The sequence below is a fragment of the Neofelis nebulosa genome, chromosome 1, assembly GCF_028018385.1.
Source record: "Neofelis nebulosa isolate mNeoNeb1 chromosome 1, mNeoNeb1.pri, whole genome shotgun sequence".
NCBI classification, from domain to species: domain Eukaryota; kingdom Metazoa; phylum Chordata; class Mammalia; order Carnivora; family Felidae; genus Neofelis; species Neofelis nebulosa.
Window position 1 is genome coordinate 11,629,272 of NC_080782.1, and position 20,010 is coordinate 11,649,281.

General features: G+C 43.5%; 1 protein-coding gene across 6 annotated transcripts in view; it reads left to right on the forward strand.

The window, feature by feature from the left end:
- TRIO (trio Rho guanine nucleotide exchange factor) overlaps positions 1 to 20,010 on the forward strand; it is a 357,996-nt gene that overhangs the window by 116,306 nt on the left and 221,680 nt on the right. For all 6 annotated transcript variants that reach the window (XR_009257727.1, XM_058715900.1, XM_058715891.1 and 3 more), the window contains exons 2-3: positions 6,738 to 6,812; positions 16,732 to 16,846. Coding sequence is in view for 5 of the 6 variants with exons in the window: in XM_058715900.1 (XP_058571883.1) it covers positions 6,738 to 6,812; positions 16,732 to 16,846 (190 nt within the window). In the remaining variant the exon portion in view is untranslated. The remainder of the gene's footprint in view (positions 1 to 6,737; positions 6,813 to 16,731; positions 16,847 to 20,010) is intronic.

Sequence of the window (20,010 nt, forward strand, 5' to 3'; positions counted from 1 at the left end):
TCGGAACTGCGGCCGGCCTGGAAAGGGTGACGTCACCTCCCTCTGCGCATGCGCGGCGCCCTTGGCGCAGCGGCGGCTCATCCTGCTCTTTGTGTTCAGGGGCGCGCGCGCGCGGGCGCGCGCGCGTTTCCCCGAACTCAACTCCTGAGTAACATGAGGTAATCACCAGCAAGACTCGGTAGTAATAGTAGCCCTCCAGCTTACTCTTCAGTGTTCCTTTTTGTTGTTTCCAAAGGCTGCTTTCCTTGTTGACAGCTTTTTATTACTGCTGCAACCTGTGTTTCCGAAGGTGTAGGATTTTATTTTTTAGTTGCTTCCACTTTCGATCTCCCCATGGAATACTAGAGTAGTATGGCTGACGGGCGAATGAGACCTTTGAAAATGGACGAAGAGCACAGTTTGTCTGGTGGATTGTCTTTTAGAGGCAAATCCCAGCGCAGGAGGTGAGGCAGATCGTTCAGAACAAGCCCAGATGATCAAGAGATAACCATGGTTTCTTCTAACCCTGTTTTTACCTCAAAACATTTTCTGACTGGTTTCATTTGAAGATTACATAAAATTCCAAATGACTAGTATCTGCCAGCAGTCCTGGGAGAAAAAGGGGATTTTTAAAAAGTTACCCTGTGCCTTAGTTGAGAAAGTTTAGTGTTGGTTTGTTTTTGACCTCATTTGATTTATTTCGTCTTAATTTTTTGACTCTTCTATAAACAGTACTGTTGGGATAATGTGCTGTATAAAACCTTTTTGCCCCTTGTGAAAACATTTTCATGATGTCGGGGTTTTTTTTTTTGTTTGTTTGTTTTTGTTTTTAATCTTTTTAAGTAAGAGAACTCGGGGTGGTGGTGGTTCCTTTTCTATTTGGTGGTGGTGGTGGTGGTGGTGGTGGTTGTTTTTAAACCTGACTTCGAGAAGGGACCGCATGAGTGTGTGGTCGGCAGTGATCCACTCCAAAAGGCATTTGTCAACAACACCAGCACAGCACCTGCTCAGGGTGAAAAATGAGAAATTGGTTTGGCCAGTGGGGTGTAGACAGTTGAAGTTTCAGACCATTGATTCAACGAAACGGTTTTGCATCGTCGAATGCTAACTTGCACAATATTTCCTCTCAGGACAGAAAGGTTAATTTTCCTTGTTGCCAGTATAACACACACTGTAGGAGTGGCTCTTTGCAAACACTGAGCTTCTGTTTCATAAACCTAAAATAGAAGGGGCTGAGGCACATTGGGGTGCTTGAGGAGGGGCTCAAGGGCAAGAAGCTGAAGAATTCGTTCCTTCCTTCATCCGTTCCGCCAGCGGGCAAGCCGGCGTCTGTTGACCACCCTACCCTGTGCGAGGTCCTGTCTTGGGCATCTGGTATACAGTAGGGAGCAAAACAAAACCGTTCTCTAGCTAGCAGGCCGATTTAGAGGAAGAGTGAGAAAAACTGCCCTCTCTATGGGTAACATAATGCAATACGATTGTTGTGGGACAGGGGTTTGAAATGCACCCCAGATTGACAGGCTCTGAACCAAATAGCAATTTAAAAGGTGACGACAGAAGCCATTTTGGCAAGTAACATGTGAACCTTGGGGTTGAGATAGATTCTTCTTTGCTTTCAAAAAATATTTAAGTTAAGGGGCGCCTGGGTGGCGCAGTCGGTTAAGCGTCTGACTTCAGCCAGGTCACGATCTCGCGGTCCGTGAGTTCGAGCCCCGCGTCAGGCTCTGGGCCGATGGCTCGGAGCCTGGAGCCTGTTTCCGATTCTGTGTCTCCCTCTCTCTCTGCCCCTCCCCCGTTCATGCTCTGTCTCTCTCTGTCCCAAAAATAAATAAAAAACGTTGAAAAAAAATTAAAAAAAAAAAAAATTAAGTGTACACCCAGTGAGGGGCTCAGACCTACAACTCCAAGATCAAGAGTTGCATGCTCTTCCAACTGAGCCAGCCAGGTGCCCTGAGATGTTTTTAAATGAATGTATTAGACCCTCCAAATATTCAAATTTAGTTGTTTTAGGAAAAGGCATTGTTTGTGTTGAACCGGGGAAGAGCAAAGAAAATTATCAAGCACCGACTGCATGTTTATGTTAACACACAGTAACATCTGATTCTTAACCCACACTCCTTTCTCCTCCGTATCATTCAGCAAATATTAATATCAAGATCTTAGAGCAGTGGCAGATGTTATCATGTGAACATTCCGATAGACCTGGTTCAACAGAGTGCTGGTTGCATGCCTTGTAGGGCTCCCCTGGGAAGCCTCCTCTGCACTGACAAACGAGCCTTGACTGACTGTATCCTTATGCTGTGGTCACTGTCTCCTGAGGCTAGCGGTTGATTAAAATCCACATTCGCTTCTTTTTGTCTCAGATAGGGAAACTCATTTGTAACAAGAATCTAGTCTGTCTTTCTGCCCTCCCTCCGTCCCTTCCGTCCTTTTATAATGTTTATTTATTTTTGAGACAGAGTATTGGTCAGAGGGGCAGAGGGAGGGGGAGACACAGAATCCAAAGCAGGCTCCGGGCTCCGAGCTGTCAGCACAGAGCCCAATGCAGGGCCCAAACCCACGAACTGTGAGATCATGACCTGAGCTGAAGTTGGACGCCCGACCGACTGAGCCACCCAGGCACCCCTTTCTGCACTCTTTAAAATAGACTGTGTGTAATTTAAAAAGTATGTAATTTTAAGAGATGGATATCACTAAATGTCCCCTGACTTTGGCCACTTATTTACCTCTTTTTCACTTTTCAAGCTGCTCTTTTTTTTTTTTTAAATGTCATGAGGTATTCAGTCAAACTGCTCTGGTTTTCTTCTAAATTTTACCAAAAGTCTCTCTGTGCCCCCCCCCCCCCGCACCTGTTCGTGGCATTTTCAAACTCCCTTGGTGGCACTTAGAAGTAAAACTGCTGCTGACTTCTGGTCTGTGACACACAGATATGGTCTGAGACCTCAGAAGCATCCCTCCAAGGTGGCATTTGTCATTGTTTTCCCTATCCATGAGCACGGGAGGGAGAGTATGAGCTTATAGGGATAGTCAGGGAGCATATCCTCTTGATTCGAAAGTTTAGAAGCCACAGCTAGGTCCTTTACTGTACAAAGAAGGAACACAGTAGGAGTTGTCGTATCTGCAGCGTAATCTAGAATCACTGGAGTAGCACAGAAGCCATGTATTTGGAAATTTTGTTTTTTAATAGTTGCATACTCTGTTTTCATAAATAGCTCTTCGGGGCATGGAACAGAATCTGCCTTTTTGATCTAAGGGATATTTCATGGCTGAGTTCTTCCTTTCTTATGAAAAGTTACATGATATATTTAATCTGGCTTTATGGTATGCGTACATGCTTCCTCAGCCTTTTGCCTACTGGGTGTGTTTTTAAAAATGGGGCGCCTGGGTGGCTCAGTGGGTTAAGCGTCCGACTTCCGCTCAGGTCGTGATTTCACCATTCGTGAGTTCGAGCCCCCTGTCGGGCTTTGTGCTGACAGCTCAGAGCCTGGAGCCTATTTCGGATTCTGTGTCTCCCTCTCTTGCCCCTCCCCCAACACACTCTCTCTCTCTCTCTCTCTCTCTCTCTCTCTCTCACTCAAAAATAAAGATTACAAAAACAATGGCAACAAGATTAACGATGACACTTAGGTGAAAGCCATACTAGTTACAAACTCCATTTCTTTGTGTCGTTAGTTTTATATTTGTTTTTTAAAACTTTTCTATTTTAGAAGTTTTGATTTGACTTCTAATTTGACTTTGAGATAACATCTCTTTTTCTGTGACCTCTTCAACAAGAATATTGTGGTAAAACCATGAAGAATTTCTGTTGTACTGAATGTTTGGACATGCATGTCTGTCACCATGGTAGTAAACATACTTCAGCACCGGGTTAGCTCCTAGTGCCTTTCCTCTTCCAGTGAAGACTGTGAATCTTAACTTAGGGCAGAGATTCAGAAACTGAGAGACATAAGACTAGTTTTTAGAAACTAAAACACGGGAGTGAGTCTGTGGTTTCCAGTGGGTCGTAGGAAATCGAGATCTGCGTCGTGAAGTTTTGTTCAGTTCACCTTGTTTTCATGTCAGTATGCTGTCCTTCTGTGGGGTGGCCTGGATCGCAGCAGCTCTGACTTCCATCACTCACTCCATAAAGGGTAGTAATAAACAGCTTGTTTCAGAGTCGGCAGGAATTGTTAAGAACGCCTTGGAATTATGTAAGTTCCTCGGCTCTCCTGTGAGGTGCGGCACTGGGGTTAGGATGCTTGGTGAGGGTTGTGTGAGAGGGGCTGGACCCTCAAGTTAGGCTCCTGTTCCCATAGCATGGGGATCCAGGACTGCAGTCGCCGTGGTCCCTCTCCGAGGGCTCTGCTGCCAGGGCTTCGGGGGGTGTGGTGGGGGGAGAGGCAGTGGAATGGTGGAAAGCACATGTTTTCTTATCTGGTAACAATAGAAGGGGGATCTTCTTTTCAGATCCTTGTAGATTGAGATCTACAGCTGGGGCTTACTCCTTCTTCCTGTTTCTGTCCTTGGATGTGCTGCCTCCTCATTTGTCCGGGGCCCATAGCACTTTGTGCTGCTAACGGGACTTTGCATACTATGCCTTGCTATAGGTATTTATAAACTTGTCTTCTGGAGAGCCACTGTGGCACCTAATTGCTCTTTGTGTTTGCCCGACTGACATCTCCGTCCACGCCAGATGGACTTGAGATGTAAATCTGTCTTTGTCGATGGGTCCTGTGAATTACCCAATGACAGCAGTGAGTTGCTGAGACTAGATTGCCTCCATTCAAGAGCTTTGAAGGGACCTTAAGGATGAAATTGTAGAACTCTTGGCTCTTATTTTGCCGTTTATAAATAGCCACTGTTTTCAAAAAAGCTTGGTGGTTTGCCAGCACAGAGCCTGGTATATTGGAAAGCAAAGTGGCCTGATGACGTGGGGGCATGGGTTCTGTGTTGAGCCTTTTCATGACCAGAGCGGAAACGCCGCTGTGTCTCCTGGACCTTGGGGTCCTCATCGTGATGTGTTTGTTGCTGTCTTTGTGCAGAGTCTCCGGTGATTGTCAGTATCGTGCTTAATCCTGTTAAATTGGGTTCTTAGTATACAAGTATTCCACGGGCAGGAGAGATTTACTTAATCAAATTACACCATTAATTTAGCCATTCGTTGCTTCTGTGAATGATATATCGCAGCTGCTGGATTCTGTTCTATTCTTCCCCAAAGTGCTGACTTTGATACTGTTTGCTTGGGTTGTCAGGCTGCAAATTTGGCTGGACTCAAGCTTCGAATCCACCTCCTCTGCAGGGGTCTGCAACCTGAGTCTCAGTCACATACTTTATCTTCAGCCGAGAGCTTTCCCTGGACAAGTGAGGCTCAGGGGAGAGCCAGAAATTTGGGCCAAAATGATACCCAGAACTTGGGGCTCCCCTGCTCCTTTCCGCAGCTTCTCCCCAGCTACTGGGGTTGCCCTGACCTGTGTCCTGATTCTGGTGTTAGCAGCTCCACGTGGCTTAGCCTGGGCCCTGTCCTCAGGCTAAAAGCCCCGGTCAGATGCTCCCCGTGCCATTCCTTTCTTTCCAGGTGGGTCTCCTGCTCTTGGGCACCCTGCAGGGCCTTGAGACGGTTGAGTTGTACAGCTTTCCTCTGTGGCAGGGCTGGTCCCATAGGGGCTGTTCAGACCTGCCACGGTGGAGGCCCTGTTCATTCAGCGAGTGCTTCCCTTGCTCTCATCCCAGGTCTGCATCTTGTGTTGTGTTACCAAGCTGCCGTTCTGGAGCGTTCCTTGTACTATTGTGGCAAAAACAAGCAGGAAAATAGCGATGGGCCAGTGGTCTTTTATTTTTCCTAGAGACTGCTCAGCCAGAAATGATAGTTACTGGTTTTGATGAGGATGGCCAGCATCCTGAACCTAGATTTCCTCTGTTAGAGACCTCCAGGGGAACTATCCTGAGGCATTATTATGGGAATGAACATTTTTGCCCCAGACTCCCATTTGGGCATTTGCCCTAGTGAGCTGGGCCAGACACATTGGGCTGCATGAATTCCTTTTGCTCAGATGGATGTTGGCTTGGCCTAAATTGCTTGCTGTGTGCTTCTTTTCCATGATATCTCCACTTGCCTTCTGCAATATTGGGCATGGGGAGAGTTGGTTCACACAGAGAAGAGGGTGTTTACAGGTGGCATTGGGCCATTTTACCCCAGTAGCCAGTGACATTCCTCCAGGGGGGGCATGACCCAGAAGGCCTGGAAGGATAGAGCCTAGAGGGAGCTGTGGCCAGTCCCCAGCTATTTATAAATCCTGCTCTTCTCCTTGCCACTGTTTATTTTTAACCACTGTGGGTTCTGATAGGAGGAGACTTTGAGCTCCCCCTACAGGCTTTAGTGTGCACCAGCTGCAGTGTTTAAAACGTGATATTGTTGTTTTATTTGCCAATGTTTACATTAATCTACAGGATTCAAGTGAAGATTTTTGAAATCATCCGGACTGGTTTCATATCCTGTGTTTTTTTTTGGGACCAGATCTTTATTGCTACAAATGACCTGGAGCCTGTTTGGTACGGGATCCTCCCGGTCTGTGTGCAAATCGTTATTTGCCATTAAAATAGAAGATAATTCTGTGATCAGAGTCTTTCCTTCATAGAATTCAGATCCTTTCAAATGATATTTCTAAAGTTGATTTAATGGGTGTGAATAAAGCTGCTATATTTGGATAGGATAGAATGGGTAAGAAATGAAATGTCACTCAAGCAACCTAGTAATTTGATTTTCTCCTTATGTATTTCAGGGTTTCGAAAAAACGATGAAATGAAAGCTATGGATGTTTTGCCAATTTTAAAGGAAAAAGTTGCATACCTTTCAGGTAAAGTTGAACTTTCCGATCTGTGTTACTGTTCCTTTTGACTGCTTCTGATACAGTATCAGAGTCTGAAATCCTAAACTAACGCCCCTGCCACATGCATGGAAGTGCTGATGTTCCAGTGGATTTTTAACTGCTTTGTTCTTGTAGTATTTTCCTGAGAAGTTAGTGCCAAGAGCATTTTCTTTTAGCTTGTAGGCACACACTATAAGTCAAATAGCATTGGTGATTAAAATATGTTTGTGTCTTTTATTCAGCAAACATTTGGTTGTTTTTCACTTATTCAGTTAAGTAAAACAACTGATTGTTTAGAAGTCCATCGTCTCCCTGAAAGCGATGGGAATATGACCTTATTTGGATGTGTCCTGAATTCTTACCTTGTTTTTTTTTTTTTTTTTGTCCCCTAGTCCTGGGGTTCTTAGAGCCCATGTTGTGGACCATCAAAGCCCCAGTGATCTCTACCAACCTGGTCCTCCACTTACCTGTAATACTTGTGCTGGAGTTGGGGGTGCCTGGCCCCCTGCATTGTGGTGACAGTCTAGATCTGTCTCTCAGGCTTTGGAGCATCTGACTTCCTCCACACATAGGGAGTCAGCTGTAGGGCTTTTTTGGGCTGTCTCTTTGGGGGCTCCCTCCTACACGAACAGAAGAGCCATTGGGGACTTGACCTTTTTGACACAAGTTCATTTGTTGCAAAACCAAGGTTTTCAGATTTTTCTGCTCTGTTACAGCAGGAAGTAAATGTGTGGATTGCCATGTGCTTTTAGACAGTCTTCCTGTATGTGTTTCCCCTGATAATTTTTTATCTTTCTCAAACAGGCATGATACGCTGATCTGAGTCTCCTTTTGAACACATTTTATTTTAAATGTGTAACGCTGCCAGCTGCTATTATGTGTTAGGTGTGTCCTTTTGGCATGTGTGACTGGTCTATATTTAGGGTGCAGCTCCCTGTGGTGCTGTTACTAATCACACCTTTATGGCCAGTGGTGTTTCCTGGCACCTCGTAAACACTTTTTGATGATTTGGCTGAAGTGAATCTAATTCAGAATGCATTTGGAAGGTTGATAGAAGTTTGTGAAAAGAAAGACGCTTTAGCTAGTTGAAAATATATGCTACAAGAGAAAACAAAACAAAAGTAAAGAAACCTCTCCTTGCTTATAATACACCAAGTTTTTAAAGTACCCTTTGCTCTTTCCTAATCATTTACCGACAAACTGCATAATGTGGACCCCTGTCGCAGTTTGTCAATTCCTGATTCTGTAGCTTACAGATGGATTTTAAAGTTAATATAATGAGAAGCCTCTGCTTATAAATAATAGAGGCATCGGTAAGAAGGCTCAAAGCCAGTTCCACATGTTCCTCAGTTCTTTATTTTTAAAGTTGATCTGTGGTGAGAGAGCTTGATTCTTTGGTTAAGCTCCTGGAGACAGGCACGTAAAGAACGGGAGGCTAGGGTTGCTGATTTTTATTTATACTCATTCCTTATTAGGCTCTTAATACAGAATATCTCATTTGATGTTACTTTTTTTTTTAAGGCTTTATTTATTTTGAGAGATGGAGAACAAGCAGGGGGTGGGGCAGGTGTGGAGAGAGAGGGAGAGAGAAGGAGAATCCCAAACAGGCTCCACGCTATCAGTGCAGAGCCCATTGTGAGGCTCGATCCCACAAACGATGAGATCATGACCTGAGCTAGATCAAAGTCAGATGCTTAACCGACTAAGCCACTTAGGTACCCCTCATTTGATGTTGTTGTTGTTGTTGTTGTTGTTTTTATCTAAGTTACTATCAAAGCTGAAACTATTTCCCTTTAAACTAATTGAAGGAATAAAGTCATTTGTCTTTCAGAGTTTGTCCTGACTACTCAAACCTTAAATTCTTCAGGGTTAATTAAAATTGGGTCTTTTTAGTGGGGAGGGAAGTTCACTGTAGCAAGCTAGTACAGAACTTTAAAAATATTAGAGATGGTAGTCACCAGCTGTGTCAGGGAAATGATTGGTGGGTGCCACCACAATTGTAGAGTATTTCCTACTTTATAACCAGAACTGGCGAGTTATGTTAGCATGATATCATTTGCTGATTTTCTTAGGCTTGCTGTGATTTTGCTTAGGAAGGAAAAATGGAAAAGAAGCACTAACTTAAAAACAAATTTGTTACTTTTGCATGGTGATTTTTTTTATCTGAAAGGTTGACAATGCAGGAGTAAACTTCTGAAAAATTTATACCTCTAATCCTGTTTAGTAAAATCTGTTTTATTGAGGTATAATCCACATACCATAAAATCTGTCCTTTAAATGTATATGATTTGGTGGATTTTAGGGTATTCACAGGGTTGTGAAACCATCACCATGGTCTAATCCCGGAACACTTTGATTACCTCCGAAAGAGCGCCTACCCGTCCCCATTTCCTCTACTGCTGGGCTCCCAACTGCCAGTCTACTTCTTGCTCTGATCCTATTTTTAAAAGTATTAGGGGGGCGCCTGGGTGGCGCAGTCGGTTAAGCGTCCGACTTCAGCCAGGTCACGATCTCGCGGTCCGTGAGTTCGAGCCCCGCGTCGGGCTCTGGGCTGATGGCTCGGAGCCTGGAGCCTGTTTCCGATTCTGTGTCTCCCTCTCTCTCTGCCCCTCCCCCGTTCATGCTCTGTCTCTCTCTGTCCCAAAAATAAAATAAAAAACGTTGAAAAAAAAAATTTAAAAAAAATAAAAGTATTAGGGGACATTTATTGTGGTGCATTTGTAAAAGCTCTCCATATGAGTAGTTTTTAGTAAATTAAATCTAAATGGAATAACCAGGGCTTTGAAAAAGCAGGCCAAAAGATCAGTGATTCTGTGAGTTACTTATTAGGTCAAAATCTCTAAGAAAAACAAACAAACAAAACCCAAAAACCCAGTAGGGATTCTTTGAACTTGAATATTTCTGATCCTCAGTCTCCTCGCCAGCTACTGTAAAAAGCAGCCCTCACTGCACGTACGTAAGACAGCAAAGTACTTACCAGCTCCTGCAGACAGTGTGTTAAATGAGGTTAGATGACAAACCTGATTTCATGCTTCAGGTCAGAAGTAGGGGCAATAAAAGAAGTGTTTTATAGTTTATATTTAACATTTTATTTAATGTATATGTTAATATATAATATATACCATGTATATGTATACTCAACCACTAATGTGATTCCTATGCCATTGGGGTTTGGACCTCAAAATAATTCACTGACCACCACCAGAGTTAAGAACACTTTTTTCCCCTTTTTATCATAAAACATTTCAGCATCCAAAAGGAGAGAGAATAGTATAATGAGTTTCCATGAATCCATGGGTCACTCATCTATATTCCTTTAAAAAAACCCTCAGTATGATTAACGGCTTTAAAAAATGGGCAGTAATTCTTTAATATAAAAAGAGGCCAGGCGATATTCAAATATCCTTGCTTGTCTCACAATTTGTTTTACAGGATATACATTGCAATTGGTTCTTCTGACTGTTTCTCTCAATCTATAGGTTCTTACTCCTTATCCTTGTCTTTATCTTATCCCCTGTGTTAATTATTAAGTGAGGAAACGGTGTTTTCCTGTAGAGTTCCCTACATTGTAGCTTTTGCTGGTTGCACCTGTGGGTGGTCAGTTACTATGTTCTCCTTCCCCTGTCTTTCCTGTAAACTAGGAGCTGGGTCTTGAGGCTTGATTAGACCTAGCTTAGATTTTGCAGGAAGAAGGCAAAAATCAAGAATCCTACTGGGAGTTGTATTTGTGTGCGGTGCAGGGTGGGGTGGGGGTTGGCTGTTTCTTTTTCTTTGATGTTAAGCATTCATTGATGATCATGGTTTAGAATCTGGTATTTTATTACAGTTCATTATGTAATGCAAAATGGCGACATTCTAATTGCATCCTTTTTTTTTTTTTTGAGAGAGAGAGAGAGAGAGTGCATTCGGGCACCTATAAGCAGGGGAGGGGCCGAGGGAGAGGAAGAGAGAGAATCCTAAGCAGGCTCTACACTCAGTGTGGAGCCCGACTCAGGGCACAATCTTATGACCACAAGATTGTGACCTGAGCCACAATTGTGAGTTGGGTGCTTAACTGACAGAGCCACCCAGGCACCCCACATCCTTTGTTCTTTATCGGTTTGGATATTCTACAAGAGAAGTGTCCCTTCATCAGTTTCTTGGTTACCCTGAGAACACAGTTAATACAAGAGGCACGAAAAATGATTGATTCTTATCAGTTTTCAGACGAATGTAAAATGACCATTAGTCATTTCAGACTGATAAAAAAAAAAAACTGTGATTTTTAATATTTGATGTGTTTCAATTACAGTTTTTTTCATCTCTTATGAAGTTAAATTTTTCTCTTCTCTGGGGGACCTAGGTGGCTCTGTTGGTTGAACGTCCAACTTTGGCATGGGTCATAATCTCGGGGTTGAGTGGGTTACTATCTCTGCTCCCCCCGTGGACACATCCAGGCAATATGTGTATATATATTGTGTGTATATGTATATTTTCTTAATAAGAAAAGATGTCATGACTTTATACTAAAGTTTCTAATCCAAATTTAGGGTTACAGGTATCATATGTTTCTTTGATTTTACATTTGTGTCTCCTTTTCTTTATACTGAAAATCTCAGTGCCTGCCCTCATCAACATAATTGCGTGTTTACATTGTAATGCCGATGTTACTGCTACACTATGAGACCCTGAATGTAATTTGATACTTCTGTTCTTGTTTTATTGTCCTAAGGGTATATACCCCTGGGAACATACAGTACTGCTACTGTGTCATGAAAGCCGGTAGAATATGGGATTGTCTCTGTGTGGCAAGTTACTGCCAACTTGAAACTCCAGATCATTTGTTTCATTTCATTTTACATTTTTAAAGCTTAAAAAAACAACCACCCCGTCTTGCTTCAATGTGCACATCATTCCAGTCTTAAAATCTAAAAAAAGTTAAAGTACAGAGAAATGTTTCTCTCCCTGCCTTTTCTACTGTACCTTCCCTCCACCAGAGGAAACCTGTTTTGTTTTTGTTTTCTTTAGTTTTTGTTTTTGTTTTTTTTTCCTTACCCTTGTAAAATAAGAGCACTTCTTTCTCTCCATCTGTTCTCCCCTCCCCTCCCGGAGGGAAATAGTAATGTAGCCATGCACCATTTTTTCTGCTTGCTGTTTCACTGAACCAGTGGTCTGGAGAAGAGAGACTTAGTACAGAGGTGCCACACCCTTTTACAGTTGTATGAACTCTGTTGTTGTGTGTCTGACCATACTTGGTTCAGTCTGTTGCCTGCTGATAGACATTAGGGTTGTTTTTTTGGAAGAAATTGTTCTGGGGATGGCAAGGTGAACATCATTCACCTTTGCAAGTGAGAGTAGGATTTGATTGGCCAGAGGTTTGCTGTTCCTATTGGACTACTCACCACTGTTCCTCTTGGTTCAGTTTTGCAGAGTTCTACATTTTCTGGAAAGGGAAGAGGGTACCTCCCGTCCATCTTGGGTATTCTGTTAGCATCTGGCACAGTCTGAAGCCATAATGACAGACCAGAGGGCTGGGTATTGCCAGAGGCTTTCCAAGTGCTGCATCCAGAGTCCCTGTAGAGTCTTCCTTTGAAATACTCTGTAAACCGGTTCCTAGTTGTCAGGACTTGGCTGCAGGAGGCAAGCATGTGAACGTAGGGGGCTGTGGAGCCAGTGTGGGCCTTGGCTGCTCCTAGAGCGAGGTGGGGGGCAGTGGATCCCTCGTGACAGAGTTTGGTTAGTTGATGGCAGACTTAGTTCATGGGAGCCACAATTTCTCACAAATCATGCCTTTTGAGAGCTTTCCTTTGTAAAATCTGCTTTTCGTGATCTGCTGTGAGTTAGCCTGCTCCTTGGGGGATGGGGGTGTAAAGAATCTTTTTCACTGGGGCTGTAATCCAGAAATTCAAATAAGGACCATACAGAGAGAAATATAGTTGATTCACTGAGATTTACATGATACTCCTCAAAGTAAGTATGCCTTCCTTACAAGAGAAGTTTATTCTAACTGGATGAAAGGTGAGTTCCTAATTGATGTAAAGAAGAAGAGGCAACTCTGAATCCAGCTGCTTTTGTGGTCGTTCTGGGCCACGCTGCTCCAGAGCCCATGTCCCCTGGAGTGTCACCTTTTAGACAAGAAAATAAGTGTCTCTGGGTTTCAGGAAGTGTCACACAGACACTGAAGCTATAATGCCGGACTTCCTCAGCCTTCTTTCCCATGTGGACAGGAACCTTAGCATCTGTGTTTCTATAGGAATGTTCATTAGGCACATCTGTTTTTAACTTCCTGATATCCGACAGTAGGTATTTTTAATTCACTTCGTGTAGAATCCATTCATTCCGCAAATACTGATTTATTGAGTGTACTTTTTGTTCCAGTGTCTTCCTCGGCCTTGAAAGTATATACTGATGTCAGTGAGTGAACAAACAACACCTGCCTCCATAGAGCTTCCATTTAGTCAGCGACACAGACAAACAAAAAGATTCTGTAAACCCCGTAGCTTACCACAAGGTGTGAGGTGCCTTACAGAAATAAAATGGAGAACGGGGAGAGGAGGGACAGTTTTTGTAGGAATTAAACATACAACAGTGTCATTAGGAACAAAAACTATGCTTTCTTTTTCTTTCTTATTGTGGTTTTTTTTTTTTTTTTTTACATTAACACAGCATTTGGATAGGCAATCCTTAACAAGCTGTTCGTTTTTGATTATAGACATGTAGCAATCCAGGGACTGTGACCCATTCATTCTTAGACATCCTGGACATTGGTACCTGCAGGAAATCGTGCGGGAAATGGATTTCCTGCCCTTTGCTTTTCCCTGTAGAAACTAAGGCACTGTGTTTCCCGTCTATAAACTAGGACTGACGTGTCCCACCTGCCTGTCCCTGAGGCTGCAGGTCAACGTCAGATACACAGTCGTACATCCGGTAAGTGAAGCTTTGCTGAGTTAGAGCATCATTCTTGTTACTAGTTCAGGAACAAGAACTTTAAAGTTGTAATTCTGCTTCATAACCCAGACAGTGTTCTTGTGGTGTATCTTCTGCATTTGTGACACTGGCACCAGGTTAAATCTTGGGGAGTATAATCCAAACAGGCGTGTGTGGCAATGATTTTAAGCCCTTTAGAGGCTCATGGTCCTTCTTTGATACCGTGTTTCATGGGTTCTAAGATTTTTTTTTTTTTTTAACTTCTTGGGAGGGGGTGTGGTCAGCAGATGGGTGATTGACATCTGCCTGTCGCTGACACGCCACAGATTGGAAGATGCACCCCGAAGCAGGGAGGTTAGCAGGTGAAAACAATTATTACTTAAATAGAGAATATGTGGTTTTTACTTCATAAGTGACTTTTATTGAAGTTTTAAAACTATCCCGGTGAGTTTTCTGAAGCTCTGTTATGGGAAAAGGAAAAAGATAAAGTGAGTATTTTTTTTCCTCTTAAAGTTCAAGTTTGGGTGTAAATAAGGTTTTTTTTTAGGACACAAGTGAGAGCCTAGTTGGGGGATGAGCTTGCTGGTGAGTCTCAGGGGACTCTTCCTTAGTGCTGCCAGCTTGGGGGGAATCTGGATGACAGGTGAAGCAGAACAGAGGCGGTCAGGACTCCTCACACTTGGCATTTACGTCTCGGTGAGCAGAATGGCACTTTCCCACATGAGTGTCTTTGATGGGCGGTTTTGGGTTCAACTTTTGGCGCCCGTGGTGGTGCGTATGGCCTTGCTTGCTTTGTGAGATATGATGACCCAGAGGGAGGAGTTGATCATGGGTCACGGTCATCTAGTCTCTCTGCTGAATCAAATATTGTTTTGCATTTAAAAAGTTCAGAATGTTGGTCCAGGAAGATGTTAGATGCTATTCTCTTTACCGAAAGTGGGGTGAATGTTTTCAGCCAAATATCCTAGTACATTTTTAAGAACTCAAATTTCTGTATGTGGATCTGCAGTATTTTTGACCAAGGAGATTGATTCTCTTTTGAAAAATATCAAAGATGTTGGGAGACCAAAAAAAAAAGAAAAAAAAATACTGAAGTTGTTGCCTGTCTTATCCTGGGGATAAGCGGTAATCCCCCAAAATACCATTGGCCCTCATTAGTATTAACCTAAAAATACTGTCTGATATTTCAGAAGGTTACTTGGTGATGACATTCTGGCATTTATAACAGTACTGCTTCTTACTTTTAATAGTACCTTTTGTTCCTAAAGAAGCTTAGGAACCATCATACAGTTGTCCTTCTGCACATTTTTGCTACTTTAGAGAGAATTAAAGCTACTAGTGTGAAAAATTTTGTAAGCTCTTGTCAGGGCAAAGTACCCAGATGTGACCATATGGCATAGGCCCCTTGTCTTTTTTTTTTTTTTTTTTTTTTTAATTTCACTTGTTTATTTTAAGTAATCTCTACACTAAATGTGGGACTCAAACTCATGACCCCTAGACCAGGAGTTCTGGGCACTTCTGACTGAGCCAGCCAGCACCCCTCCCCCCATCCTTATTGAAGCCTTAGTATCTTTAATTATAAAGCTGGAATGATAAAACCTCTTAATGCGGTCGTCATGATGTTGAAATCCGAGCCCGTATGTTAAGGACTGGAATCCATATGTAGCATGTATCAGTGGCTATGATTTAGTATTGTTCCCATTTAATACTTGAATTACTGGATTTGTAAATAACAATACTTTTCTGGATTGCATGACCAAATAGTACATGTGGATCATTTTAAGTGTTCAGAATCAGAATTGAGTTTCATTATTGTTGAGAGGCACTATTAATCATTCTAGGAAATGGTACCCAAATTGGTGAAATGTGTTTTTAAAATTCCAACATCTTGTGCTGAACACTTCTTTGGCTTTTCTAAAAAGAAAGAATCTGGCTTTCTGTTGTTAGTGTTTGTTTGCTTGCTTTTTAATTTTACCTCTGCTGATGAAGTAAATAAGATGAGAAAATAATTAAGAGTTTCATGTTGTGACTTGAATTTTGAGATCTTACTGCCATTCCTCTGAAGACAGATAGATGACCAGAGCTGTAAAACTAAGGAAGGATCTGCTTGGGAAGGCTAGATTTTCCTTCTCTGTTGTAATTTGTGAAAACAGTGAGAGAAGTAATAAAATATATCTAGAAATTTCACCAAAAATGTTGAGTGATACCAACAGACTTCATTAGGATTTTCAGTGTGTTAATGAGGGCCACGCCTGCCTGTCACCCGAGGTTTGTACTTAGTATGTGACATAATTTTTCTAAACACCTTAAGGTAATTTAGTTCTGTTGTAACATTCTCAAATGCCAATCAATCTGTGTGTGTGTGTGTGTGTGTGTGTGTGTGTGTGTGTGTGTGTGTGTGTGTGGCTTTGTGTGAGAGGTTGGTGAAGCTTGACTGCTGGGGTCAGGTACTGCCCTGGAACGGGGAAGATGCCCTAGATCCCAGATGATGATAGAAAGTCATCATCCAGGATAACGTTTGGAGACCATTCTGTCTCTTTCTTGCAAGACCTACAACCCAGTTTGGTTGAGAGCTTAGCATGCTGGGGAGGGCAGGATGGGGGCAGCTTGGAGGAGAACAAGAGGTGAGGTGTGGGGAGGCGCTGGTTTAAGGTGAATGAAGCACATATGTGTGGAAATGTGTTCCCTGCAGACGTAAAGTTAAAGAAAGCAGGAAGCATGCAGGAAGACAAAGACGGGGCCTTCTGTGTGGCTTCCCAGGTGACAGGCCGCACTCAGACATGTTCTTCTTCAGAATCCCGGGAGCGGATGAAGTAGCCCATCCACGTCTCCGCCAAAGCAAGGGCTCTTGCCTTTTGCTCTGTCCTTCCTGGCCATGCAGTTGGTGGAGGGACAGCGTTGCATGAGTGGTTCGGTGACGACGATGGACCTCCGGTGGTGGCATGAAGAGTCCTGTCCTCTCTGTTTCTGTCTAAGTGTGCTCCAAATGTTTGTTTTTCAGGTGGCAGAGATAAACGTGGAGGTCCCATTTTAACGTTTCCAGCCCGCAGCAATCATGATAGAATACGACAGGAGGACCTCAGGAGACTGATTTCGTATCTAGCCTGTATCCCTAGGTAAGTTCCGTGTGGTTCGTGGTTACTCAGTGTTGCCACCGTCCCAAGACATGTGACTTGAATTCCAAGCAGACGAAACAGTATAGAACTAAAATCATGATCTTTCTCCCTTTTTATTTTAAAGACTCTGTTTTTTTTGTTTTTTTTTTTTAACATTTGTTTTTGAGAGAGAGCACAAGCAGAGGAGGGGCAAAGAGAGGGGGACAGAGGATCTGAAGCGGGCTCTGCACTGACAGCAATGAGCCCCATGTGGGGCTTGAACTCATGAGCTGTGAGATGATGCATGACCTGAGCTGAGGTTGGATGCTCAGCTGACTGGGCCACCTAGGCGCCCCTTGATCTTTCTCCTTACTTCCATTTTTTGACCATTCTGTCCAGTATACAGCACTTCTGGGTGTGGAGATGAGAAGCATGTGTCTTGTTTGAAGAGCTTCGTGTGGAGGTGATGGAGTTGGGATGCCCACGAGGCTGGGATTAGGATGTGGTGCCGGAGGTGGACGGTCATTGGTGAATCTGGTACCAGCACGCAGCGCGCTGTAAGACCAGAAATGGAATGCTGTTTCTAAAAATGTGTTTGTCTTCAGGCTCAGCTTCAGGGCTTTTTTTTCTTTTTTTCTTTTTTTGAAGTTAATTTATTTATTTTGAGAGAGGGAGAGAGTGAGTGCGTGTGAACGGAGGAGGGGCAGGGAGAAAGAGAATCCCACGCAGGATCCACGCTATCAGCATGGAGCCTGATGCGGGGCTCGAACTCATGAACTGTGAGATCATGACCTGAGCCGAAATCCAGAGCCAGATGCTTAACTGACTGAGCTACCCAGGTACCCGTGAGCTTCAGTTTCTTAAAAGTATTCTCTTGATTTTGTGGCATGATGTTTGGTGGGGCTTTAAAAATCTTTACCAGGTAATATGCCACGTTTCGGAATCCCCATTCAGTTGGAGACCCCATTAGTGATAGGGTGGTTTAGTGTGGATTCTGGAGAACACTAAGAACAGGCAAAGCTGTGTTTTCCAGGTGATTTTTTTTGGAAAAAGAATACCGCTGTGATATAGTCCAGGGATTTAGGCATGTCTGCAGAAAAGAGATTGTGTGTGTTTGGGTTGGAGGGGTGTTTCCCTGTGAGGAAAAGGAAAGGCATGTGCTAAAAGGGGCATAATCAACATGCTGGAATACGAGGAGGCCAAACGAGGACGTGTGGAGGAGAACTCGGTCATTATATAGGCTACAGTAGACAGTCACGTTAATGAACATGTTATGCAAGAGAATGATGAGAGCTGGTCAGTAGCAGCGTTAATGGGTTCTCAAAGGTGGAGGTGACTGTCATAGATCTGCCACAGCACGTGGGTTGGGACACTCCTGGCCTATTTAGGTTGACACCAACAAAGGAAGACAGCAGTGCCCATTTGTAACCCATCCTTGCTGTGGCTGAGGAAAGTCAGCTTTTGCTGTTGACGGTCTGGCCTGCTGAGGAAGTTGGTGGGTTTTCCTGTTTGGGCGTCCTTTACGAGACAGCAGTCACTTTGCATCATCAAGGACAAAGTGATGTATGGAAGAGCTCACTCTTTCCTCCTACTCTGGTATTTTCTTGGGCTGTTGAACTGTTGACACCGTGAGTTAGAAAGGGGTTTAGAAGTTTTGGTCTACTCGCTATCATTTATAAATAGCACTTACAGTTGACGAGCACCGTTTACGGAGTTCTTCTGTGTGCTCGGTACTGGACTCATGGTGGAAGAAGAAACAGAAATACAGAGGACGGTGTAAAAAATAAATCTCTGCCAACCAAAGTGATACTCATCACATAGTATAATAAGAAAGCTGAATTTGGCATATATCCAGCTTAGTTTTGAAAACATTAACATAATGGAATGGCTGTGTGTAACTTTGGCAACTTGCTATCTGGTTTTAAAATCTGTGTCGATTGTAAATATTAAAATTGGTTTTATTTCACTGACATTGTAAAAAAACAAAAAAATTGATCCACGTGTATTTTGGATCATCTGCATGACCCACCTAAACCTACCAAACTTGGTCGTGGAAAATTATGAGCATATACAAAAGTAGTGAGAATAGTGTAGCGAGCTCCAGCTTCAGTGATGATCAGATTTTGTCAGTCTTGTTTTTCTCTGACCCTCCCCCCCAGAATATTTTCTAAAAAACCCCAAGAATCCTGTCATTTCACTTACAGATACTGAAGCGTATTGAAGGGTGAACCTTCTGCTGTTGAGCACAGTCACTTTGTTTCATTGCCTGGGTTTGCTTTTGTATTTACGATTCCCAGTGACAGGAAACATCCTTTGCCTGACTTGGTTAATGATGGGATGAGTGGGATTAACGTGTAAATGACCCATTTTTCAAGTGATAGTGGGCAAATTTCACAGGGGTCCAGATAGAGAAGGGGGACAAGAAAATGAGTCCTCTGTGCCCCTACCCGGACCAGACATGAGCTGCTCTGTCTCCCTGGAGTGTTGGGTAGCAGGAACATTGTTCTGGTTTCGCCAAACAGGAGGGTCCATGAGACCATCCTCAGACTGACGGTGTGCAGATTTTTTCCTCTGGTGGGTTTGCTTGCGTTTAGCTCTGATTATGTGTTGCTATAGTTTCAGAGTGGCGTGAGTCATTCTGGGAGTCGTGAGACTTCTTTTACCTGTCCGCTACTCCTGGTGGTTTCTGGGATGTGAAGGTAGCTACCTTTTGCTGTCCCTCAAGCTGGACAGTCTCGGGGCCCTGCACTCCCGGATGTGGAGAAGTGTGCCATCCAAACAGCACGGGCAGCAGAGTCGGAGCAGCTGTGACGTGTCCCAAGCACATTACTTTCATCAGTTTTCTGATGTACAGAATGTGGTAGTGACATGGGATCATTGTGAGTAATGACTGAGGATACTTAACGTCCGTGCCCAGGGCAACGCCTGACACAGGGTCGCTACCTCAGAAACAGTCCGATAATCTCCATCATCTCTACACGCTCTTCCGTTTTCCTTCCTTTATTTTTCATTTGGATGTGTGCTCTAGAGCTGGGTTATCTTGTTTTTCTTCTGCACGTGCCTCTTAAAAGGTGGCCCTCGAAGATCAACACGAAGTGAGCTGAGCAGTGCTGAGGAGTTTGAGGATTACTTGGGTCACCTTCTCTGCCCTTCCTCCCCCCCCCCCTTTTTTTTTTTAAAGCAAT